An 18875-nucleotide genomic window follows, 5' to 3' on the forward strand; every position below is an offset into this window, starting at 1 on the left:
ATGTGATGGCCTCACCCTGATCAAGGCAAATGGGCTCCAAAGCTGACAATGTCTGTTGCATCTCTGAACAGCAGATGCTGGAGCCTGGAATATCTGTAGGGCTACACCTGCCAGTTAGTGAAGGCCCCTCAAAATTTTTGCTGCCTCCGAGTCTTCCCCTCCTTCTTTAAACATGGCCAGTTCTCATCATGTGTATCAAATCAGCCAGCAAAAGGCCTTTTTAGAGCTTCCAAAACCTTCACCCCAGTCTCATCCTAAACAGGTAATAAGCCTCATTAAGCAGAGAATAGCTTGTCTTAAGCTCCATCCATCGCTCCTTCTGAGGCTGTGCAGCAGCTGGCTCCCCTCTGCTAGAAACAAAGCCAGTTGTTCCAGGGAGCAATCCTTATTCCTACCTCTTTTTACTAGCTCTAAGGCTTCCCCTGTTTTTTCTGTCTCCAGTAAAAGCTTCTGTCCACTGCCTTCTGGTAATTACAGGCCACTAAGATTAAATGCATGTTAATAACACAAATGAAAAACGCTACTTCAGGTGAAGCTTGCTTTACTGTGCACTGCATTCCAGGAACACTCAACCATGTCTCAGTTTTGGAGTCAGAAAGTACCCAGAACTTGTAAAGTCACAATCCCTGTGCGTTATACTCCTCCTACTCATCTGCCAGGGCAGGAACCAGGCAAGATCCCTGCAATACCAGAACATTCCTTACATTTATAACATTAATCCTCTCCTTGTCTTTTCTGTACAAGTGTTCTTCAAACACTGTATTTCCTTTCTCTGGTAACTGATGTCAGGTTTTGTATCAGCCGGCTCCCCAGCACGCATCCATGAGGTCTCACAGACTCATACACAAAACGGTTTCTGCTGCATCAGTGTGCTGACCTCAGAAATCTGCAAAGTCCCTTCTAATCCTGTCCCTACAATTACCTATACATTTTTAAATATAGACTCAATAACTTGTCTCATTAACCTCTGCAGACAAAGTATCTTTCCATTCTTCCCCTTTTTATGTAGCCATGAATCACATGAGGTTTTTTGCCAGGAATATCACAGAAGTTCATGCTGCAATCGAGAAACAGCATCTAAATCTCTTTCAGAGACTCCATTCAAGTACCGTCTTCACTGAGATAGTAAAGCCTCACGCGAACTCATTAAAACCCTTAAAAGCGTTTTGTCTGAAGGCAGCTCATTTATCAAATACCCTGTATCATTGCCCTATTTTCATCGTTATTTATCACTGTACTAATATTTGTCTTGGTGCAGGTTTTATCAGCAGTATCTTAGGTATATTTCCAGAACACACATAAAAATGTTGACTTGCTCCTGGTATAGAATTTTTTCCTGCAGTAATTCACTAGGAATTTACCGAGTCAGTAAAGATCTGTGTTAAAAGCTTCTTATTCAGCAATAGGTACTTTAACACAGGTTTCTTGGTGCTATAGAAATGTTAAACACAGCCACTCAACTGTTGCATGACACTGACGCAAAATAAAATACACTACCTCTACCCAGTTCCTTCTATTAGCCACCCACCCCAAATTATCAACTTTCTCTGCCAATTTACATGCCATAAAACTATCCTTTAATTATTTCTGGTTTTGAGGATTTTACCTGGAGCCAATGTCATGCTAACTGCTCAATAGTGCCCCAAGGTGTCATGTTTATTTTTTTCATCATACTGGTGAAACTTAAGAGAAATACTCATTTCCTTGGGAAAGATAGTCTGCAGAGCAGCTCCTGTTTGCTTTAGGAGTCACTAAAATACTAGGTGAGGTATGTTTTATCTTAAGATCTAGGAATCGCCACAAACTTGAACCTGCCTGCTCAAAAGGCTGCCCTTTTATGGATGGAAATGCCAAGATATCAGTATTTTATAGCCATTCTGGTTAAAACTTTTATTTCATGCATCCCTGTTCCTCCATATCTGAAACAACTTTAAGGTGAAAATGGCTGCCTGTTCTCACTACTGTGCTAACAATTTCATACTCTTAAAAAGCAGGACTTAATCGTACTGAAAAGCGCTACTTGTGAGCATGAAGCAATGGGCGTATGGATGGGGGTAAAATTTAGACCACTTAAGATCCAACTGCTGAAAAATTCTATTTCAACGGTACATTAAGTCCAGCTACTACCACTACACTAAAAAATTGACAGCTCACTTAACCGCTGAATCCTAGCTTTGCAAAAACCTTTTGTCTGCATCTATGCCCACCAACAACATAGCCCCAAGCTCTAGTACCCTCCTACAATGTGTAGTCATGGGGGGCGGGGGGGGGAACAACAACCAGCTTTTTTAATCTGTTGTTGCTGAAGCTTTTGAACTGGGATCCTGATTTTTCATACAAAATAGCCATATACACATTGTGCTGCTGGACCCAAACTTTCCAAGTCTCTGTTGGATACAAGCAGGTTATCTAGGTTTTAACAGCACTCGTACCAACATGCACCAGCTGCCCTCTCCCCCTACTTTTATTTCCTTGGCCTACAGCAGATGCAGCTAGGCTAATTTCTACTTTTACACGGAAGCTTGTGACTCGCAAACAATTTAATTTTTTTTCAAACCTAGATGCCCGCCTTGGTTTTCACAGTGACACCATTCGGACTGTCAAGTCCTTGAGACTTACGTTTGCACTGAGAAGCGGTACAAAAGAAGCTCGGGCACTAAACAGGACAAAACACTGGCTTGCCTTCCTTCTCCCTGAAGGCTTGCGTGGGTTTCAGCCCAGACCCAGACACCCACCAGGGCTGCGAGGCGGGGAGCAGCTGAGGGCACTCTGACTGCAGCAGGACCCTGGGAAGCCGCTAGGAGCAGGCTGAGAGCGCTTTGCCCGGGGCAGCCTGCTGGCAGCGCTCACCAGGCACACCTCTGCCACCCTCCTGCCCTCGGCAGCTCCCGGCCAACCCCGGGACCCCGCTCCCGCTCCCGCTCCCGCTCCCGCCCCGGCCCCGGCCCCGGCCCCGGCCCGCCAGGCCAGGCCAGGCCAGGCCCCACCCTCCTCCTCCGCCCCTCAGAGCCTCCTCCGGCCACCCGCGCCCAGCAGCGATTGACGCGGCCGTCGCCCATTGGCTATGCCAGTGCGCGAGCGCCGGCGCCGCCAATGGGCGGCGGCCACGGCGCGGAACGCGCGGCGCGTGGGCCGGGGGGCGGGGCGGACAGGCTCTAGTAGCGGCGGCCGAGGGAGCGGGGGGCAGCCATGGGGGCGCGCGCTGCGGGCCGTCTCTGGTGGGGTAGGAGCCGAGGGGACCGGGGGATGGGGGGCTGGCCGGGTGGCGTGAGGGGGCGGCCAGCTGGCCACGGCTTCCTTCGTCCCGGCTTTCCGGTGTGGGCCCGGCCCGTCGCGGCGGGCGGGAGCTGGGCGCCGGGCTGAGCGAGCGAGCGGGCGGGCGGCCGTCCGGCCGCTGGGGAGGGGCTGGGAGCCGCCGTGCGCCCGTCTCCCGCTCGGGGATGGGGTGAGGGCTCTAGGCCGTGCGGGCCGCGCTCCGGGGTGGCCGGCGGGTGGCTCGTGGAGTGGGGGGGCAGCGCCTGCAGCCGCCTTTCGGCCGCTGCCGGTCCGAGCCGCTGTGCCCCCGGGCCGGGGGGGGCACGCCGCGCCGCCCCCGGTTACTCGGTGGGTAACCGGAGCGCGGGTAGGCGGCCTAAAGATCCCAGCAACAACAACAAAAAAAAGAAAATGGTGGTTATCTCTCACCCTAATTAAAAAAAAAAAAAATCCGAACCGCTTTGATTTCCAGTAAATGGTGATGTTTTACTTGCCCGGCTGCCCTGAACTGGGATCTAGTGCTGTAAGGGCAGTCAGAAAGTAATGACTGAAGACAAAGGGAGGAGTCCGTGGGGAATTGTACTTCCTCTTCCCCTCCCGCTGCTGCTGGGTCTTCTGTGCCGAATAAATCGGTAAACCTGTTAAGTAGTCCCCCGCGGACCCCTTTATAGAAATACCGAAGGTGCAGCTAACACTGCACGGGGCCGAACGGGGAAGGCTCTCGCTCACCGAGCACAGATGTGCAGGGACGGGTGAACTTCAGCACACCGAGCTCTGCTGCAGAAGGGGTGGGTATTTTAAGGAGGAAGTTCACAGAATCATCATCCAGTGGCAAAAGCTTTTTTTAACAAATCTTAAGAGTTACAATTTGGCTTTTCGCTGAGGACTAGCAATACCAGCATGGGGCTGCCTTAGTTGGTTTAACCGTGCTCCTGTCTATCTAATTTGCTTACCTTAGAAAACAACTTTCAAAATCAGATTATCTGAGATTTTTTTTTTTGCTTTAATGTCAAGGACAGATTTGCATTTTCCTGGCTTAGATACTTGTAGGAAAATGAGCGTTTTATTTGCTAAAGATGAATTAAATCTTGAAAATTATACTATAGAAAGGAAAGTTATGCTACCAGTTCATGAGTCATAGCTTAAACAAAAATGCAGTGATACGTGACTAGGTGAATTTCACCACGTGCTTTCTTTCATGAGTTCTCTTTAGGTGTTTTTGCATAAGCTAGAACTTCTCTATTTGAAGTGACAGAAATGGCTGAGTGAACTCTGTTCAGCTTCTGAATGTATTCTGCCAGAGATCTCGTTAGGTGATGCCACAACATGCTGGTTTCGATTTAATGCTCTCTTTCCATCTAGAAAAGGGTTTCTCTCTTGAGAATGACTGTAACGTTCAAGTAGTTTTTTCCATCCTTGTTTTCTTACTCTACCCCAGCGGCAGCGGCTACTGTAGGTCACTGTAACATGCTGTGACAGCCACAGATCGCCTTGGAAGTCAGTTGATCAGTGCTGTTTGTGTGGGGGCATACTGAAGGGAGAGAGCCAATCTAATGTGTGAATCTGGTGGTGGAAACCAACTGGGATCACGCCAAAAGAAAAGGCTTGGGTCCTAGGGCTAGAAGAAGCCATTAGGAGGGGGAGTGGTGCAGTGGATAGGGGACTGGGTTGCAGTGTGGCAATTCACTCCTGATCTCTGGCAGAGTAACCTGGAAGATGTTATTTGTCAGCTTCTCTCACCTACAGAATAGGTGTAATGAAACTGGCTTTTCTTGAGCAGGACTGATAAAGTGTAGGTGATGCTGTGCAGTCTGTGTACCATGTGCTGTAGGGTTTCTGCATCACTGAACTGTATCTTCCTCTCACATTCAGTCTTGAGAGAGAATGTGCAGCTTACCATGCAAGTTATTAACCGCTTGCAGCAAAGCCAATTGTTTTTTGCCTAGTTCGAACTGCAGTGTCTGAGCTCTTACTTCCTCCAGTCTTTGGTGGATTAGGAAAAGTCTTTTGCTATGTGAATTTTGTTACAGAGATGCTTGTCATCTTTCATCAAGTCATCTCTCAAGCTCTCTGACTAGGTAGAAGGAAGGATTACAAGGTTTTATGTGCAAAGTTGCAAGCAATAATAAGATCCTGAAGTGACCAGAAGTATGAAGTCTTCTTAAGAGAAAGCAATTTCCTTGTACCTTTTAATGATAACTTTTTTTTTTTAGCATTCTAAGAGTGCTGGAGTTGTGAACCAGAGAGATTTAGCTGTTGTTCTCCAGTCTGTTGCTAGAGAGATGAATTACTGGTAGACCAAGATCCTTATGACCAAGAATGAAGGAGCTCCTTACACTACCAATGCATCAAGTGCTGGTCCTAAAATCACCGTAACTGTACTAAGACTAGTTGGGACAGTCCTGCATTATGTGATCCTATAAAAGATGTGTTTGAGTGCCTGCTGTGCAAGAGGTGTGGACAGTTGGTTTAGGAGTTTCTGTGAGAAAGAACTGAAAGAAAACATAGCTTATCACGGGGATCCCTGTGGAAGTTCTGCTGGTTTTGTACCAGGAGTATTTAGGGTAGCAGCTTTGACAAAAGACTGTCTGGAGGGCCATAGCAGGGGTGGCATAATTCCAGCTAGCTTTAGGCACAGAGAATATATTACATGATCCTGTGGAATCAGGATTTAAGTGAGGAGGGAAAGCGTATATCTTGCCTTAAGTTCCTTTTTTTCCAGCCAAACTGGAATCCCTTTCCCTGATTTCCTCCCCCCGCCGCTGATTTGCAGGCAGTGGGGAGGTGATTTAGCCATGGCAACAGGAGAATCATAAATGTTCTGCAGGAATGCTGACTGCTTTGCTTTTTGTTCTAGGCACAGTGAGCTGTACGTTATTCCTGGCAGTTAACTGTTTATATTCAGCCAGTGATGATGTGATAGAGCTAACACCAACTAACTTCAACAAGGAGGTCATTCAGAGTGAGAGCCTGTGGCTCGTGGAGTTCTACGCCCCATGGTAAGAATTACAGCTGCGTACTTATTTGCTCTTATCATGGAGGAGCAGCATAGGAATCTGCTGCTGATCAGTCCGGGGTTTCATTCAGTTGTTGGCAGTACAGTTATCAGTTTGATGGCCTCGTGACTAGCCAAATAGCTGTAGTTGGGATTCCTATTTTAAATATCATCAAGAGGGGAAAAAGGCAGGAATTGGTTTCAAGTTGGCAAGTAGGGTCTAATAACAAAAGCCTGTATGCCATTTTACTACTTCAATTTCTCTACTGAAATTAGTATTAAAAATGACTGATCAAAGTGGTTAGTGGATCAATAAGTGAGAAGGCTCCTCGCTTCTTTCTTTCTGAACCTGATTCTGATGTGAAAGCACAGATCTGAATTCACACTTAGAATTTCCCATTTCCATTGAAAAATACTGGCTTTGTGCATCTTAATTTAGCACCTCTATCTCCCATCCTGCTCATGTCCAGTGTGTGGAATCTCTTCCATGTAAATTCTGGTGATGTATATTCCATCTTTGCACAAATCCTCTGTGCTATTGCCATCCAAAGCTCCACGTTCTGTAGAAAGGGGCCTTTCATTGACTGCAACAGCCTGACTCTGGACCGAGAGGTTTAGGGGAAAGCTTGCTGTGCTGCTTCTAGTGTTGTTGCAGTTTTACAGGCAACAGAAAGCTCTGTTGAACAATGGTAATAGTGTAGAACTGGTACAAGTAAATGAGCAGCTCCTCTTTCTCTACAGATTTGTGATGCTGTGATTATATGCTAGTTGCTGGCCAGCTGTTGGTCTTTTCCCCTAGACACCTCCAGGAAATGTTGTGCCACAAATTCTTGCTAGTTAAGAAGTTACCTCTAGAATAATTTTTTCAGGCCTCATCACAGGTCCATTTTAGCTTGCAACAAGCAGACTAGTGTGCATATCTGGATTTTGGTGTGCACATTTGCCTCTGTGTTAGGAAAGCCAGTTAGCTTTTTTGTGTGTGTGTGCACTTATGTAATACACGTGGAGGTTTCTCTTCAGAAGTCTGAGTGATGATGTGATGTTGTGGCATAGCCTCTTCCCCTCCTCATGAGTAGATCTTAAGTCTACCACAATTTGCTGTGAGTGACTGTTCTGTAATTGCAAACCCAACAAGACCACTCTACTTCATGAAATAGTTGTCAGATCTGAATGACAATTACTGTTGGTTTTGGTTTTGTTTTTTTTAAAGGTGTGGTCATTGTCAAAGACTAACCCCTGAGTGGAAGAAAGCAGCAACAGCATTAAGAGTAAGTTTAACTTTTGAAATGTGCTTGTGGCAGTGGATTGAGGAGAATTTGGCTGTTTGTCATCTGGCTTGGGAACATGGAGGTGGGGTTTGGTCCCCAAAACCATATCACTTTAATCGTACTTGTCCAGTCAGAGAAGTGACCAGTCAGAGGCACTTAAAGTCAGATTTTTGTGGGTTTTTTTTTTTTTTTTTTTAAAAGAAGCCATTGAATTGTACAGGAAGCAAGTCAGTTCTGTCCCTGTGAATTCCTGTTACTGTTTTTCAGGGCTGCTTTTAACAGCACCAGAGGACATTAGAACCCAGCCATCCCCCAAAATAGCATGTTTCTTTTCTTCCTTGCTGTTCTGTCACCTGCCTCTTAACAGAATGAACCGAATAGTTGAAAACAGCTTTGTAAGCTGTTGGTGATGAGTATTTCTTTAATTGCAGAAAACTTGGTCATGTAGTGATTTGCTAAACTCTTGCCTATGTAAAATATATTTCCCTTCTTAAAAATAATAAAACCAGAAAAACAAAAAACCCCAAACCAACCAAACAAAACCCAACTAAAAAAAAACCCAAACAATTTACAGTTTTGTTTGTCAGGATGAAGAAAGAAAGGGACATATATGGTGTTCTGTAGTTTAATGCTTTTGGGGGGATAAACGCCTCTTATGGTGACTGTTTTCTTACCCTCCTAATAACTCTTTTTCTCTCCAGCGCGCACAGAGTATACAATGTGTTAAATCACTGTAGAAGTCTTGTCTTAGTTTTTGGTTTTTATTTCCACAGGGTGTAGTGAAAGTAGGTGCAGTAGATGCAGATAAACATCAGTCCTTGGGTGGACAGTATGGAGTCAGAGGGTTTCCGACTATCAAGATATTTGGAGCCAACAAAAACAAAGCAGAGGATTATCAGGGTAAATGTGGTGCTCTTTCACGTGTTGCATGCCTAAAAACTTCCCTGAATACAGTAATTATGGTAGCTGTTAATGCTGTCTTGTGTGGTGTTTCCTTCCTGTCTAGTCCTTATAGTAACTGAGAGGCAGATGGGTGGGACTTGTTTGACCAAATTGTGCATGTTGTAGCATGCGCTAACAGTCCCACCTGCCGTTTGTAGTTGGTGGAGGTTGATAGGCAGATCCAAAGAATTATTCCTTTCTTCCTGTTTACTGGGAGCTTGCCAGAGTCACCCACCCCATCAGATAAGGTGAGTAGTTGAAAAGTGGAGTGAAGTCAATCCTGCTGCTTGTGTTTAAGTCAGTGATGTCCCACCACTACTACCATATCACTTATAGCCCAGTCCTGCTTTTCCTGAAAAATCCTCAGGGTGAAGGAATATTAAGTTTGTAATTAAGTCAGAGGCCTACCTTAAACTGGCCTTTTGATGCTTTAATCGCTCATTTTGCTGTGTTGCAGGTGGTAGGACAAGTGATGCTATTGTTGATGCTGCTCTAAGTGCTCTTCGGTCCCTGGTGAAAGACCGTCTTAGTGGCAGAAGTGGAGGATATAATTCTGGGAAACAGGTATTTGAGGGAATGTATGTGTTTGTTTTCAACTGGAGACTGTCCTGTACAGGAGATCGGAGCTTGTGCTCCTGACTCAGTTCACAGAATAGGTGAAGTTGGAAGGGACCTCTGGAGGTTGTCTAGTCCAGCCCCCCTGCCCATTGCCGGGTCAACTAGAGCAGATTGCTCAGGGCTGTGTCCCATCAAGTTGTGAGTATCTCCAAGGACTGAGACTCCACATGGACTGCACTCTTTGGGCAACCTGTTCCAGTGTTTGACCACCCTTACAGTAGAAAAGTTTTCTCTTATGTTTAAATTAAATTCCTGTATTTCAACTTAAGCCCTTTTTGTCCTGACACTGGGCATTGCAGAAAAGAGTCTGCCTTTGTTTTCTTTACTCCCTTCCATTTGGGTATTTATATACCTGGATAGGATCCATGCTAAGCCTTCTCTTTTCAGCTGAGCAATCCCAGCTTTCTCAACCTCTTGTCATATTTCAGATGCTTAAAGCCCTGAATCAGCTTTTACCCTTGGCTGGACTTGCTCCAGTGTGTGTATGCCTCTTATACTGGGGAGCCCAGAACTAGACACAGCACTCCAGGTGTTTCACACAGTGCTGAGCAGAGAGCAAGTTCACCTCCCCAGACCTGCTGGCCTAGTGCAGCTCGGGAGACTGTGGGGTGCCTTTGCCACAGGGGTGCAGTGCTGGCTTATGCTCAGCTTGTCCACCAGGACCCCCAGATCCCTCTCTGAAAAGCTGTTTTCCAGCTAGTCAGTCCCCAGTGTGTACTGGTGCATGGGGTTATTCTTCCCCAGGTGCGTCTCCCTTTGAGGTCTCTGTGAGCCCCATTCTCCAAATGGTTTAAGTACCATTTGTCTAGTCCTAGTCTAAGCTAGATGGGTGAGTTTTTTCTGATTTGGTAGTGTTCTGATGTTGGCTTGCTGGATTTCTCCCTGAAGGTAAATCGAAAAGCTTCTGGCTCCTACTACTGTTTATAAATCATGGAGCAAGTATACTCCAACATCCTCAGGCTGGCAAGATAAAAGACCTAGGTGGACTGTACCCTGTAGTGTGTATTGCACTCACACGTTTGTTTTGCCTGGAAACCAGGGCACAGTGGGGTGGTGGGGTCTTAGAGAGCACTTTGTTCTTGGACAGATCAGAGCATGAAGAACTGGGGAAGTGTTCCCACATCTTGTTAGTCATTTTGACTTGATTTCTCTTTTTTTTTTTTTTTGAGAAGGTTCACTTGCTGTTTCTTGAAAGTGCTCTGGGAGTAGGCTGAGTGTATTGTCAGTTCTAAAATGGGAAAGTTGTACGACCTAATACTGCCTTTTTTGTATCTCATTCAAATAAAGACCATATTGTATGACATAACACACAGGAGAGGGCTTGTGTGGGAAACCAATTTTGGTTACATCTTATGTGAGGGTCTGTTTGTTTCTTACAGAGCCGAGAGAGCGGAGGTGCAGATAAGAAGGATGTGATTGAGCTGACCGATGACAACTTTGATAAGAACGTCATAAATAGTGACGATGTATGGATGGTGGAGTTTTATGCCCCATGGTGTGGGCACTGCAAAAAGTAAATGAGGTTTTTCTTTGACAATTCATTTCCCATTAGTGCTTAGTTTTGTGCGATACCCTTAATCCCCTAAAAGAGACCTTGCATCTCTGGTATATCGGAAGTGGGGTTTTCTGTAAGGTGTTTTTAACAAAAACATGTGGGCTTTTCCTGCTCAGGGCACCTTGGTGGTGCTCTGGCTGCATTCCTCCTTAGCAGTAAAATTCCCAGTTACCAGTGGAAATAAGATCCAGAAGTTTTATTAACCTTTTCATTTCTTCAGTTGCAGGACTTCAGTCTCATTTGGAATAACCCTCCTAGCTGTCATTCTCTGCAGAGACTTTATTTTTTTCCCTGAGTGGAGTATGCTACAGAATGGTGGAACGTAGTATACTTTTGCTAGCTCTAAGAGAGCTTAGAGCACTTGTACTCTTTGTTTTTCAGCCTGGAACCAGAATGGGCAGCTGCTGCCACTGAGGTGAAAGAACAAACAAAGGGAAAAGTAAAGCTGGCTGCAGTAGATGCAACAGTCAATCAGATGCTGGCAGGCCGATACGGGGTAAATGTCTCTGCAGTGGTTACAATTTCCTTTCCATCTCTAGCATGTCAGATTTCCCTTTAATGCTTACTGAACTGTTCCTTAATCTGATACCTCTTAAATGTTTTGTGCTAAGAATAATGTTAAGTGACACATACCATTTTTCCGCAAATAATTCATTCCTGAATGTTAGTAACAATATAAGTAAATGGAGTGAGAAGAAAGGAATAAATCTGGATGATGCTGATGAAAAAGGCTGTTCATTTCTGTAAGATCTTGTATACCTTTATCATCTGAAGTGAGAGATCTCTCCTTTCAGACTGTTTGTGCTGGCTGAGCATCTTCAGGACCCCCACATGTACCTGTACATGTTGGAGCCAGTTATCAGGGATCACTCCAACAGTATTAGCTGCCCAGATCAGCTATGATGTGTGCCCAAAGTGAACTGATACTCTTGAATTTTTAATACAGTACAGGGAACTTAGTGTGCTGCTTAGTTTACCTTTAAGTGTACGTGGCTGGCAGTCGGCATGAACACTGAACAAGTTTTACTGGAAATGTAGCAGAGGGAGCTTAAGATCCACTTGTTGCCATGTAGCCACAGTGCTGTTTCCCTACAGATAAATTGGGAAACTAATGTCTAATAAATACAAAGAGTTAAGATAGTCCTCATGGCACTTAAACCTGCAGTGCTTGGTGTGTCTAAATTGAGGTGACACCATTGCTGATTCATCAGGCCTGAAACTTAAAACAGTGTTTCAGTGTGTGTTAGCTTTTGTTTTGAATTGTTGCACAAGTAGCAAGCTACAAAATTGTTCAGGTTCATTTATAACCTGCTGTGAGACTGAATTCATGTAGATGTTCTCTCTCCCTTTCTCTTAATCTAGAACACATCAGAGTAGCAGATAACTTCCACCATAAATATTCAGATTTGAGCTGATGGCTTAAACTTGTCTTTCAGATTCGTGGATTTCCCACCATTAAAATCTTCCAGAAAGGGGAAGACCCTGTTGATTATGATGGTGGGAGAACTAGATCTGATATCATTGCTCGTGCTCTGGATCTGTTTTCTGATAATGCACCACCGCCTGAGCTCCTGGAGGTACCTCTACATCCTTTTTTCAAAGTGCTTTTCTGTCATATCCTTTGCAGCAGTTTTTATAGGACTGTATCAACTGTAAAAACAGCCTAAATATGCTGCTTGCACACTGTTTTGCAGCAGGTCAAGGATGACAAGACTGATCATTCAGCTTTCTGTTATTTTTTTACTGTGAATTTGTTGTTGACTGAAAGATTATCAGAATTGATACATTGAAGGCACTGACAGAATGGTGCCAGAGTGTCTGAATCCTCTCTTGAGGAAGAGTCAAAATGTTGGGTTCTGTGCCATGCCTTTTTTTTTTTTTTTTACAAGAGGGCAGGGTTTTGTCATTTGTAAGCCATCCATTAGGAGATGCATGATGACATCTTGCTTGTTGGCCAAAAAAATCCACCCTCTGTATGGTGACTTCTAGTTTCAGCTTGATGTTGGTAGATTTGAAATGGTGATCAGTTGTCTCCAAAGTGGGGTGTATGCAAGACAACCCACTGGGGTGCAGGAAAAAAAAATTTGTACCATTAATAAAGATATTTTAAAATGTTTATTTCATCCTTGTTATCCTTTTAAAATGTCTATTTTCTGTATGCTTTATAATGTATATGTTAGTACAGTAGTACATGTTTAAAATACATATATCAGGGCTGCTTGCTTAGAAATTTTTTTACTGATGGGGTGCACAGTCAAAATTTGGAGACCACTGATGTAGATAAATGGGTTGATTCCTTTTTAAGGTAGATCACACAAAAATGGTATTGCTCTGTTAATGTTGATGAAATGTCCTCATCTTCAGCAAATGCTGCACCCTGCTGGCTCTCCTTATGCTAGTAGCACCATGAATGAAACCTATAGGCATATGCATAGGTGTGGGCGTGCTGTTTCTAGCCCTGGTCCAAGGACAGGGATTTGGAGCAAGAAGTGACATCTTACCATGCTCTCTGTAAACCTTATTTGGTACTGCTTATTTCCTGTTGCTGCAAGTCTCAACAGAAGATTTTGTGAACTCTTTGTAATCGGTCTTGTGTTGGGGGACCAGTGAAGTAGGAGAAGCTTGTAAGTTTTTGTGTCAAGTTGCTTCAATGCTTATTACCTTGTAGAATGGAGTTGATAGGCTGTTGGAGGGAAGTGCGGTCACAGCTGGGTAACCAAGTCTTACTCTCACTGACTTTCTGTGGCTTTCTTCTAGATAATTAATGAAGATGTTCTGAAGAGTACCTGTGATGCTCATCAGCTCTGCATCATTTCTGTCCTGCCTCATATTCTTGACACAGGTAGATATACAAGCAAGCAGACTTCTGTATGAATTTGTCACTTGAAGCATTTAGTTGTGGTTTTTAACTTGTCCAATTCTGTCTAACAAACAGGAGCTTCAGGGAGGAATTCTTACCTCGATGTCATGTTAAAAATGGCTGAAAAATACAAAAAGAAAATGTGGGGGTAAGTGTCATTGTAGACTGGTCCTCTTGGAAAAGATGTGAATGTTTTTAGAGATAACAGGATGGAATTTGTATGAGTGATTCATCTGCAGATAAGAGTTGTTCCTTGTTCGGGACGGTATATGTTGGTATTCCACTAACTGTACTGTGGGAGGGGATGCTGTGGCTTTAGAATAAACTGCTGATTGGTTTTTTTCATTTCATCCACCTCTCAAATCCTGCATTTACAAGTGATATCTAAGCATTAATGAGATCAGGTTAAGCATCTTTTGTTCTGAATGCTAAAATATTTTAGGGCAGTATTTATCCAGTTTCTTTTAGAGTCTTTTGCTGGTGGGTAAGTCTGCTGGTATGACTGCTGAATTCTTAACAAAAAAAAAAGTAAATTGCAGTTTATTAACAAGTTTCGTGCTCTCAGAGAAGCAGGCCAGCAGGTTTTGCCTTTTCTCCTCCTCTCAAATAGAGGTTAAGATCTGTGGGACTTCTCTGGGAAGTGAGAGTTGTTCTGACACACTGACTGCTGTGAAAAGGGTGTGAAATGGCTTGAAAGCCTGGGGGAAAATGCTGAGATTGGCTGATTCCAGAGGTCCTTCAGGGGACTTGCTAAGCATTGCAGGAACTGAGACCTGACCAGTGAGGCACTAATACTGAGTGAAATAGTGGTATTTCAGTCTTTGGCCAGAAATCCTCTACAGTGTGCTTTGGGCAGTACTTTGTCATGTTTAGATCTGTGACTTGAGCCATTTTAAACCTTGCTTAGTATAGGCTGAATTGTAATTCGTTCAGATTGGTAACGTAGTTCTTTCCCTGGACTGTCTTTCACGGCTGTTGTTCTGATCCAGCTTTCAGTGGCTGTGAGCATGGAGTTGGCCTAGAGGTGTTGTTGAGGAGGGGCTTTCTTCTGTTACATGGTTCAAGATTGGGACCCTCTGGTCCCTGCTGACTTCAGTAACAGTTGACACTGTCAAGGGCAATTCAGAGCCCAGCTTGAACTCTGCAGAGTTGCAGGATATGTGCAACTTCAAAATGATTGTAGTGCCTATCCTAATTATTCATTTTCTATTTTATCTTTTCCTCAAGGTGGCTGTGGACAGAAGCAGGCGCTCAGTCAGATCTTGAGAGCTCTCTGGGCATTGGAGGCTTTGGTTATCCAGCAATGGCAGCTGTTAATGCTCGGAAGATGAAATTTGCCCTTCTGAAAGGATCGTTCAGTGAGCAAGGGATTAATGAGTTTCTCAGGTATGAAATCTTTAAGTGACTTAAATGTTTCTGTAACTGGGGCTGAGACTGTTTAGACCAAAATCAGGCTCTCCTGGATCAGACAAGACTTGCACAGTTAAGAGAATTGAGAGGATGAGCATTCACTGGAGTAAGGGAATGATTTCAGTGGGGATTGCAACTACTAAAGCAGTCGCTACCTTTTTGTGGTGGACAGAATTAAGTAGCTGGTCATTTAGACTTAAATGGTAATTTTAGCACAACTTTTGAAAACAGAAGTGAGCTTTGATCTTGAAAAATTCTGGTTCTCTGGTAGCTCAAGAAATTAATGGGACTTGGTAATCAATACTAATTAATTCAAGTGGTGCACTCTGATTAGTAATTGGGAAGTTCCCAGTTTGGGAATCTGAATGGGTGCTGTTGAGGTTCTGTATGTTGCTGTTCATCTTTCTGGTTCATCTGTTCCTGTCTTTCCCCTCCCACCCTCCCCTTCCCCATTCCCCTGGCATCCAATAAGCTAATTGGGAGAGCTGAAGCAATCCATCCAAAAAGTCAATAGCTCTCTGCTCAGCTCAAGTTCCCTGAAACTGCCTCTTGCGTAGTTGGGCAAGAGCCAGTGCTGAGAAGAATTGAATGGGGAAAGGAAATGGACAGGAGCATAGAAGGTGGCAGCAGCACTGAAACAGAGCAGCTAAACTTAAACTGTTACTTAAGCATGGTCAAAGTGAAGTGGGAACTCTGCTTCTGGATAAAACACCAGCTGCCTTAAGGTATGTAAGAGCCTTTGAGAGCTTACATTAGCAGTGTTATTTCTATGTCCTTGCTTGGAGAATGGCAGAGGACAGTCAGAATTGCAAAAGCAAGTACAACAGTCTCTTTGCCACCTTGCCACAAGCAGCACGTTAATTCAGCCCTGTTCCTGCTGGGTTAATGGAAACAGTGCTATATTCTCTTACCTGTGTAAGTGATCAGACTTTCTTCTTAATGCCAAAAAGGGAATGTTCTCAGAGCATCAGCTAAAATTTAGGATTCAGATGCAAGAAGAGTAATACCAGGCAGTCTGTATTAATGCGTGTGAGAGAAACGTCTGCCTTTCTCAGACATGGCAAGTTCCCTCTAGTCTACAAAATCCATCTTAGTGAGGCCTTTCCTGGTAAGGATGGATGGTGCTTCCAGGACACAACAGCCAACTTAACAGCTTATATTACATTAGATAATTGGTTTGGTATTGTCTTATTACACAGCAGTACTTGCTAGAATAATCTCTTACTTGACACTTCAGTGCAGCTGTGCTGCCGAAAGAAAGCAGTACAATCACAGTCAATGTAGCTGGCTGTTAACTCAGCTTGCTGTGTGCAGCTTTTGTAACCTAATAGGCAGTCTCAACAGTGTTGACCAAAAGTAAGGAAATCGGCACTGAGACGAGCATAAAAATTCTAGACTCCATCTAAGGAGGAATGCTGATGCAGTCTTATTTGCTTCTGAAAGAATGCAAAGGGATTAGCTCTTCAGGATTTTAATGTTAGGCTTTTTGAGCAAGCCTAACTAGCAAGTGCAAGATGGAGTGTCTCAAATACCTCATACCCATTGTAACCTGTGGAGGCTTAGTCTCCACTAAAAAAATCACTAGTAATTTCAAGTTAACAGTTGCAGGTGACTTTCAAAACTAGAATTACAGACTCCTTTTGGAGTTGTCTTAAGTGGTAAACAACATACTGTTAAAAGGGCTGTATTTATCCATGATTGTTACACTGCTGAAATACAAAATGGTGTAGCTCACATAGTTTGTCTCTTTGGATCCAGTTGTAAATCTGCAATGCTGCTTTAAGGGATCTATCATTTTCTGCTTCTCAATTGGAAAAGCTTTTGCTTCCGGACAGTTTAGATTTGCCTCAAGAGATGAGATCTCAAAGCTTACTTCCTTTTATGTGAAGCAGGTGCTGTTGCAGGTGGATGGAGACTGGAGAAACTTCTTAAACTTAACTGTAACTTGTTTTTTCTCAGGGAACTATCTGTTGGTCGTGGCTCTACAGCACCAGTGGGTGGTGGAGCTTTCCCTAAAATTCATTTAGTTGAACCTTGGGATGGCAAAGATGGTGAGGTAAGAGGTGCTCCATCTCTAAAAGTGCTGATGATTTGCTAGGTTCAGAAGTGACTGGATAGAGTAACTAAGAACTGGCAGTGTGAAAAATCTTGTTCTTCAAAGATTGTGGCAAGTTGTGTTGACAGTTTCCCATTATCTAAATCCTGCCACCAGACCAAACACCAGATTCATCATCTGATGTTGTGGACAGGTACTCCTGCCTAGCTGTTAGGATGTAATCTGAAAGTTGAATCCCTTGAGGCTGAAATGTGTTATTACCTGTGCTGAGTAAAGGAGGTGGTAGTGTATGCATTCAAGACCCGAATGGCATGGAGACTTTGGTTCTGCAATATGCTGACATTACCGTCAAAGTCTTAATGTCAAAGTTTGTAAGATAAAGCCTGTGTAATAAACAACACAGTGATTAAGTATGTTCTTAAGGTTCAACATTGCTGTAAAAAACAAAGTTACTACAATCCTTTGATCTACTTCAGATGGAATTAAAATATAGAATATGGTAGTTTTGTTACATAGTTTATCTGTATTTGCCTTTGTCTGGAGCATTTTTATTGGTAGAAAACAACCTTCTAGTTTAAACTCTGATCACTTGCCCTGTACTTAATAAATTTGAGATTTCATGAAAGAGATGACAGGAGGGAGCTTTACTCTCAGGATGAAGTAAGCATCTTTCAAAGTTAGTGATGTCCTGGTGTTAAGCATTTCTAAATGTGTGCTCAAAACCTTCCCCGTTTCACAGCTTCCAGTTGAAGATGATATTGATCTCAGTGATGTGGATCTGGATGACTGGGATAAAGATGAGCTGTGAGATCTTCAAGAAACTTCTTTTCTTGGGAGAGTTTGTGCAGTAGTTCGCAACCTGGTTCACAATCGGATGGATATTCCAGTGGCCTTTTTATGGAGAAATAGCACCTGACACACTGTGCTATCTGATACACTGCAGCAGTGAACTGTACGCATCTCAAGAAAACATTGCAGAAATTCTATGAATTGTCATAACCAGTAAACTTGATTGATTGTATTCTGTGTAACAAATATTTTGAGGACAACATGGATATTTCTTTGGAACATCTTGGTTTTTATTTTGTTGATAGTGTGCTGTTTGAGTGTTACTGGAGGCTGTTAGTGTAACCAATTTTAAATGTGATATTTTTTTCATGGAGGTGGAACCTGGTCAGCTTCTGTTTCAATTAAAGAATAAAACAATTATTTTTGACATACAGTGTTAGTCTTGTATAGAGTAACAAAGGTGCACATGATAAAAGCTATCCAATTTTGGATGACTTTTGAAAAATGAACAGTAGAATAGAGAGGATGGTGCAGAGGGGAGTCCTAAACCACCCCCTTGCTGTGAATGATCTTGACAGTTTGGCCTAAAGCCTGATTAGACAGACAATCTTGGTTTAAATGCTCTTCAGTCTTCCTTTTCCTATTCCTTCTCAGGGCCTTTCTCCTTCTTTGTGCCAGAATTTGTAAGATCATTAATACAATGGAAGTGGGGTTGCTGCTGCAATTGGAGACACTGGGAGCTGTTGGTCTTTTCCCCAGGATTAGCGGTGAAGCTAATCCCTGTTTTAGGGCATGAGGACTTCCAGGTGCTAACAGAAAAACACCATGGTGCTGTCTCCAGCAAATTGGGTAATATTTCTTCACTTCCCATCTGGCATTGCTTTGATTTGAAATTGCTAGTTCCTTGGAAGGGGAATCGGGACTGGGAATGGGGATGGTTACTGCTGCTTTTTTTTAATAAAAATACTACTATATTTTGTTGCTCTCCATGTCTTGTGTACTGGTGTCTAGTGAAGTGACCCTCATCTGATCAGCTTTATAAGTAAGGAATGAAAGAACTGAAAGTTTCCCCTCCTTTCAAGGAAATAACTTAATATGGGTATTTGTCATCTAGTATCTGTAAGAGA

At 43.6% G+C, this 18875-nt stretch overlaps 1 protein-coding gene across 1 annotated transcript; it reads left to right on the forward strand.

The window, feature by feature from the left end:
• Positions 1-3122: 3122 nt before the first annotated feature.
• On the forward strand, positions 3123-18175 carry PDIA6 (protein disulfide isomerase family A member 6). Its single transcript, XM_052809503.1, has 13 exons — positions 3123-3223; positions 6113-6254; positions 7461-7518; positions 8292-8418; positions 8918-9024; positions 10458-10591; positions 11015-11129; positions 12070-12210; positions 13391-13475; positions 13569-13641; positions 14721-14879; positions 16863-16959; positions 17699-18175. The coding sequence occupies exons 1-13, from the start codon at positions 3190-3192 to the stop codon at positions 17765-17767; spliced, it is 1341 nt and encodes a 446-aa protein (XP_052665463.1). The 5' UTR covers positions 3123-3189; the 3' UTR covers positions 17768-18175.
• The last annotated feature ends 700 nt before the right edge of the window (positions 18176-18875 follow it).

This window comes from Harpia harpyja, chromosome 15 (genome assembly GCF_026419915.1).
Source record: "Harpia harpyja isolate bHarHar1 chromosome 15, bHarHar1 primary haplotype, whole genome shotgun sequence".
NCBI lineage: Eukaryota > Metazoa > Chordata > Aves > Accipitriformes > Accipitridae > Harpia > Harpia harpyja.

What these genes read in the sequence shown, in the direction of transcription:
- PDIA6 (XM_052809503.1), top strand. Translation starts at nt 3,190, where the DNA reads ATGGGGGCGCGCGCTGCGGGCCGTCTCTGGTGGG. An exon ending in AAGCAGCAACAGCATTAAGA is followed by an intron (nt 7,519 to 8,291) that starts GTAAGTTTAACT and finishes TTATTTCCACAG; the next exon opens with GGTGTAGTGAAAGTAGGTGC. An exon ending in TGGTGTGGGCACTGCAAAAA is followed by an intron (nt 10,592 to 11,014) that starts GTAAATGAGGTT and finishes TTTGTTTTTCAG; the next exon opens with CCTGGAACCAGAATGGGCAG.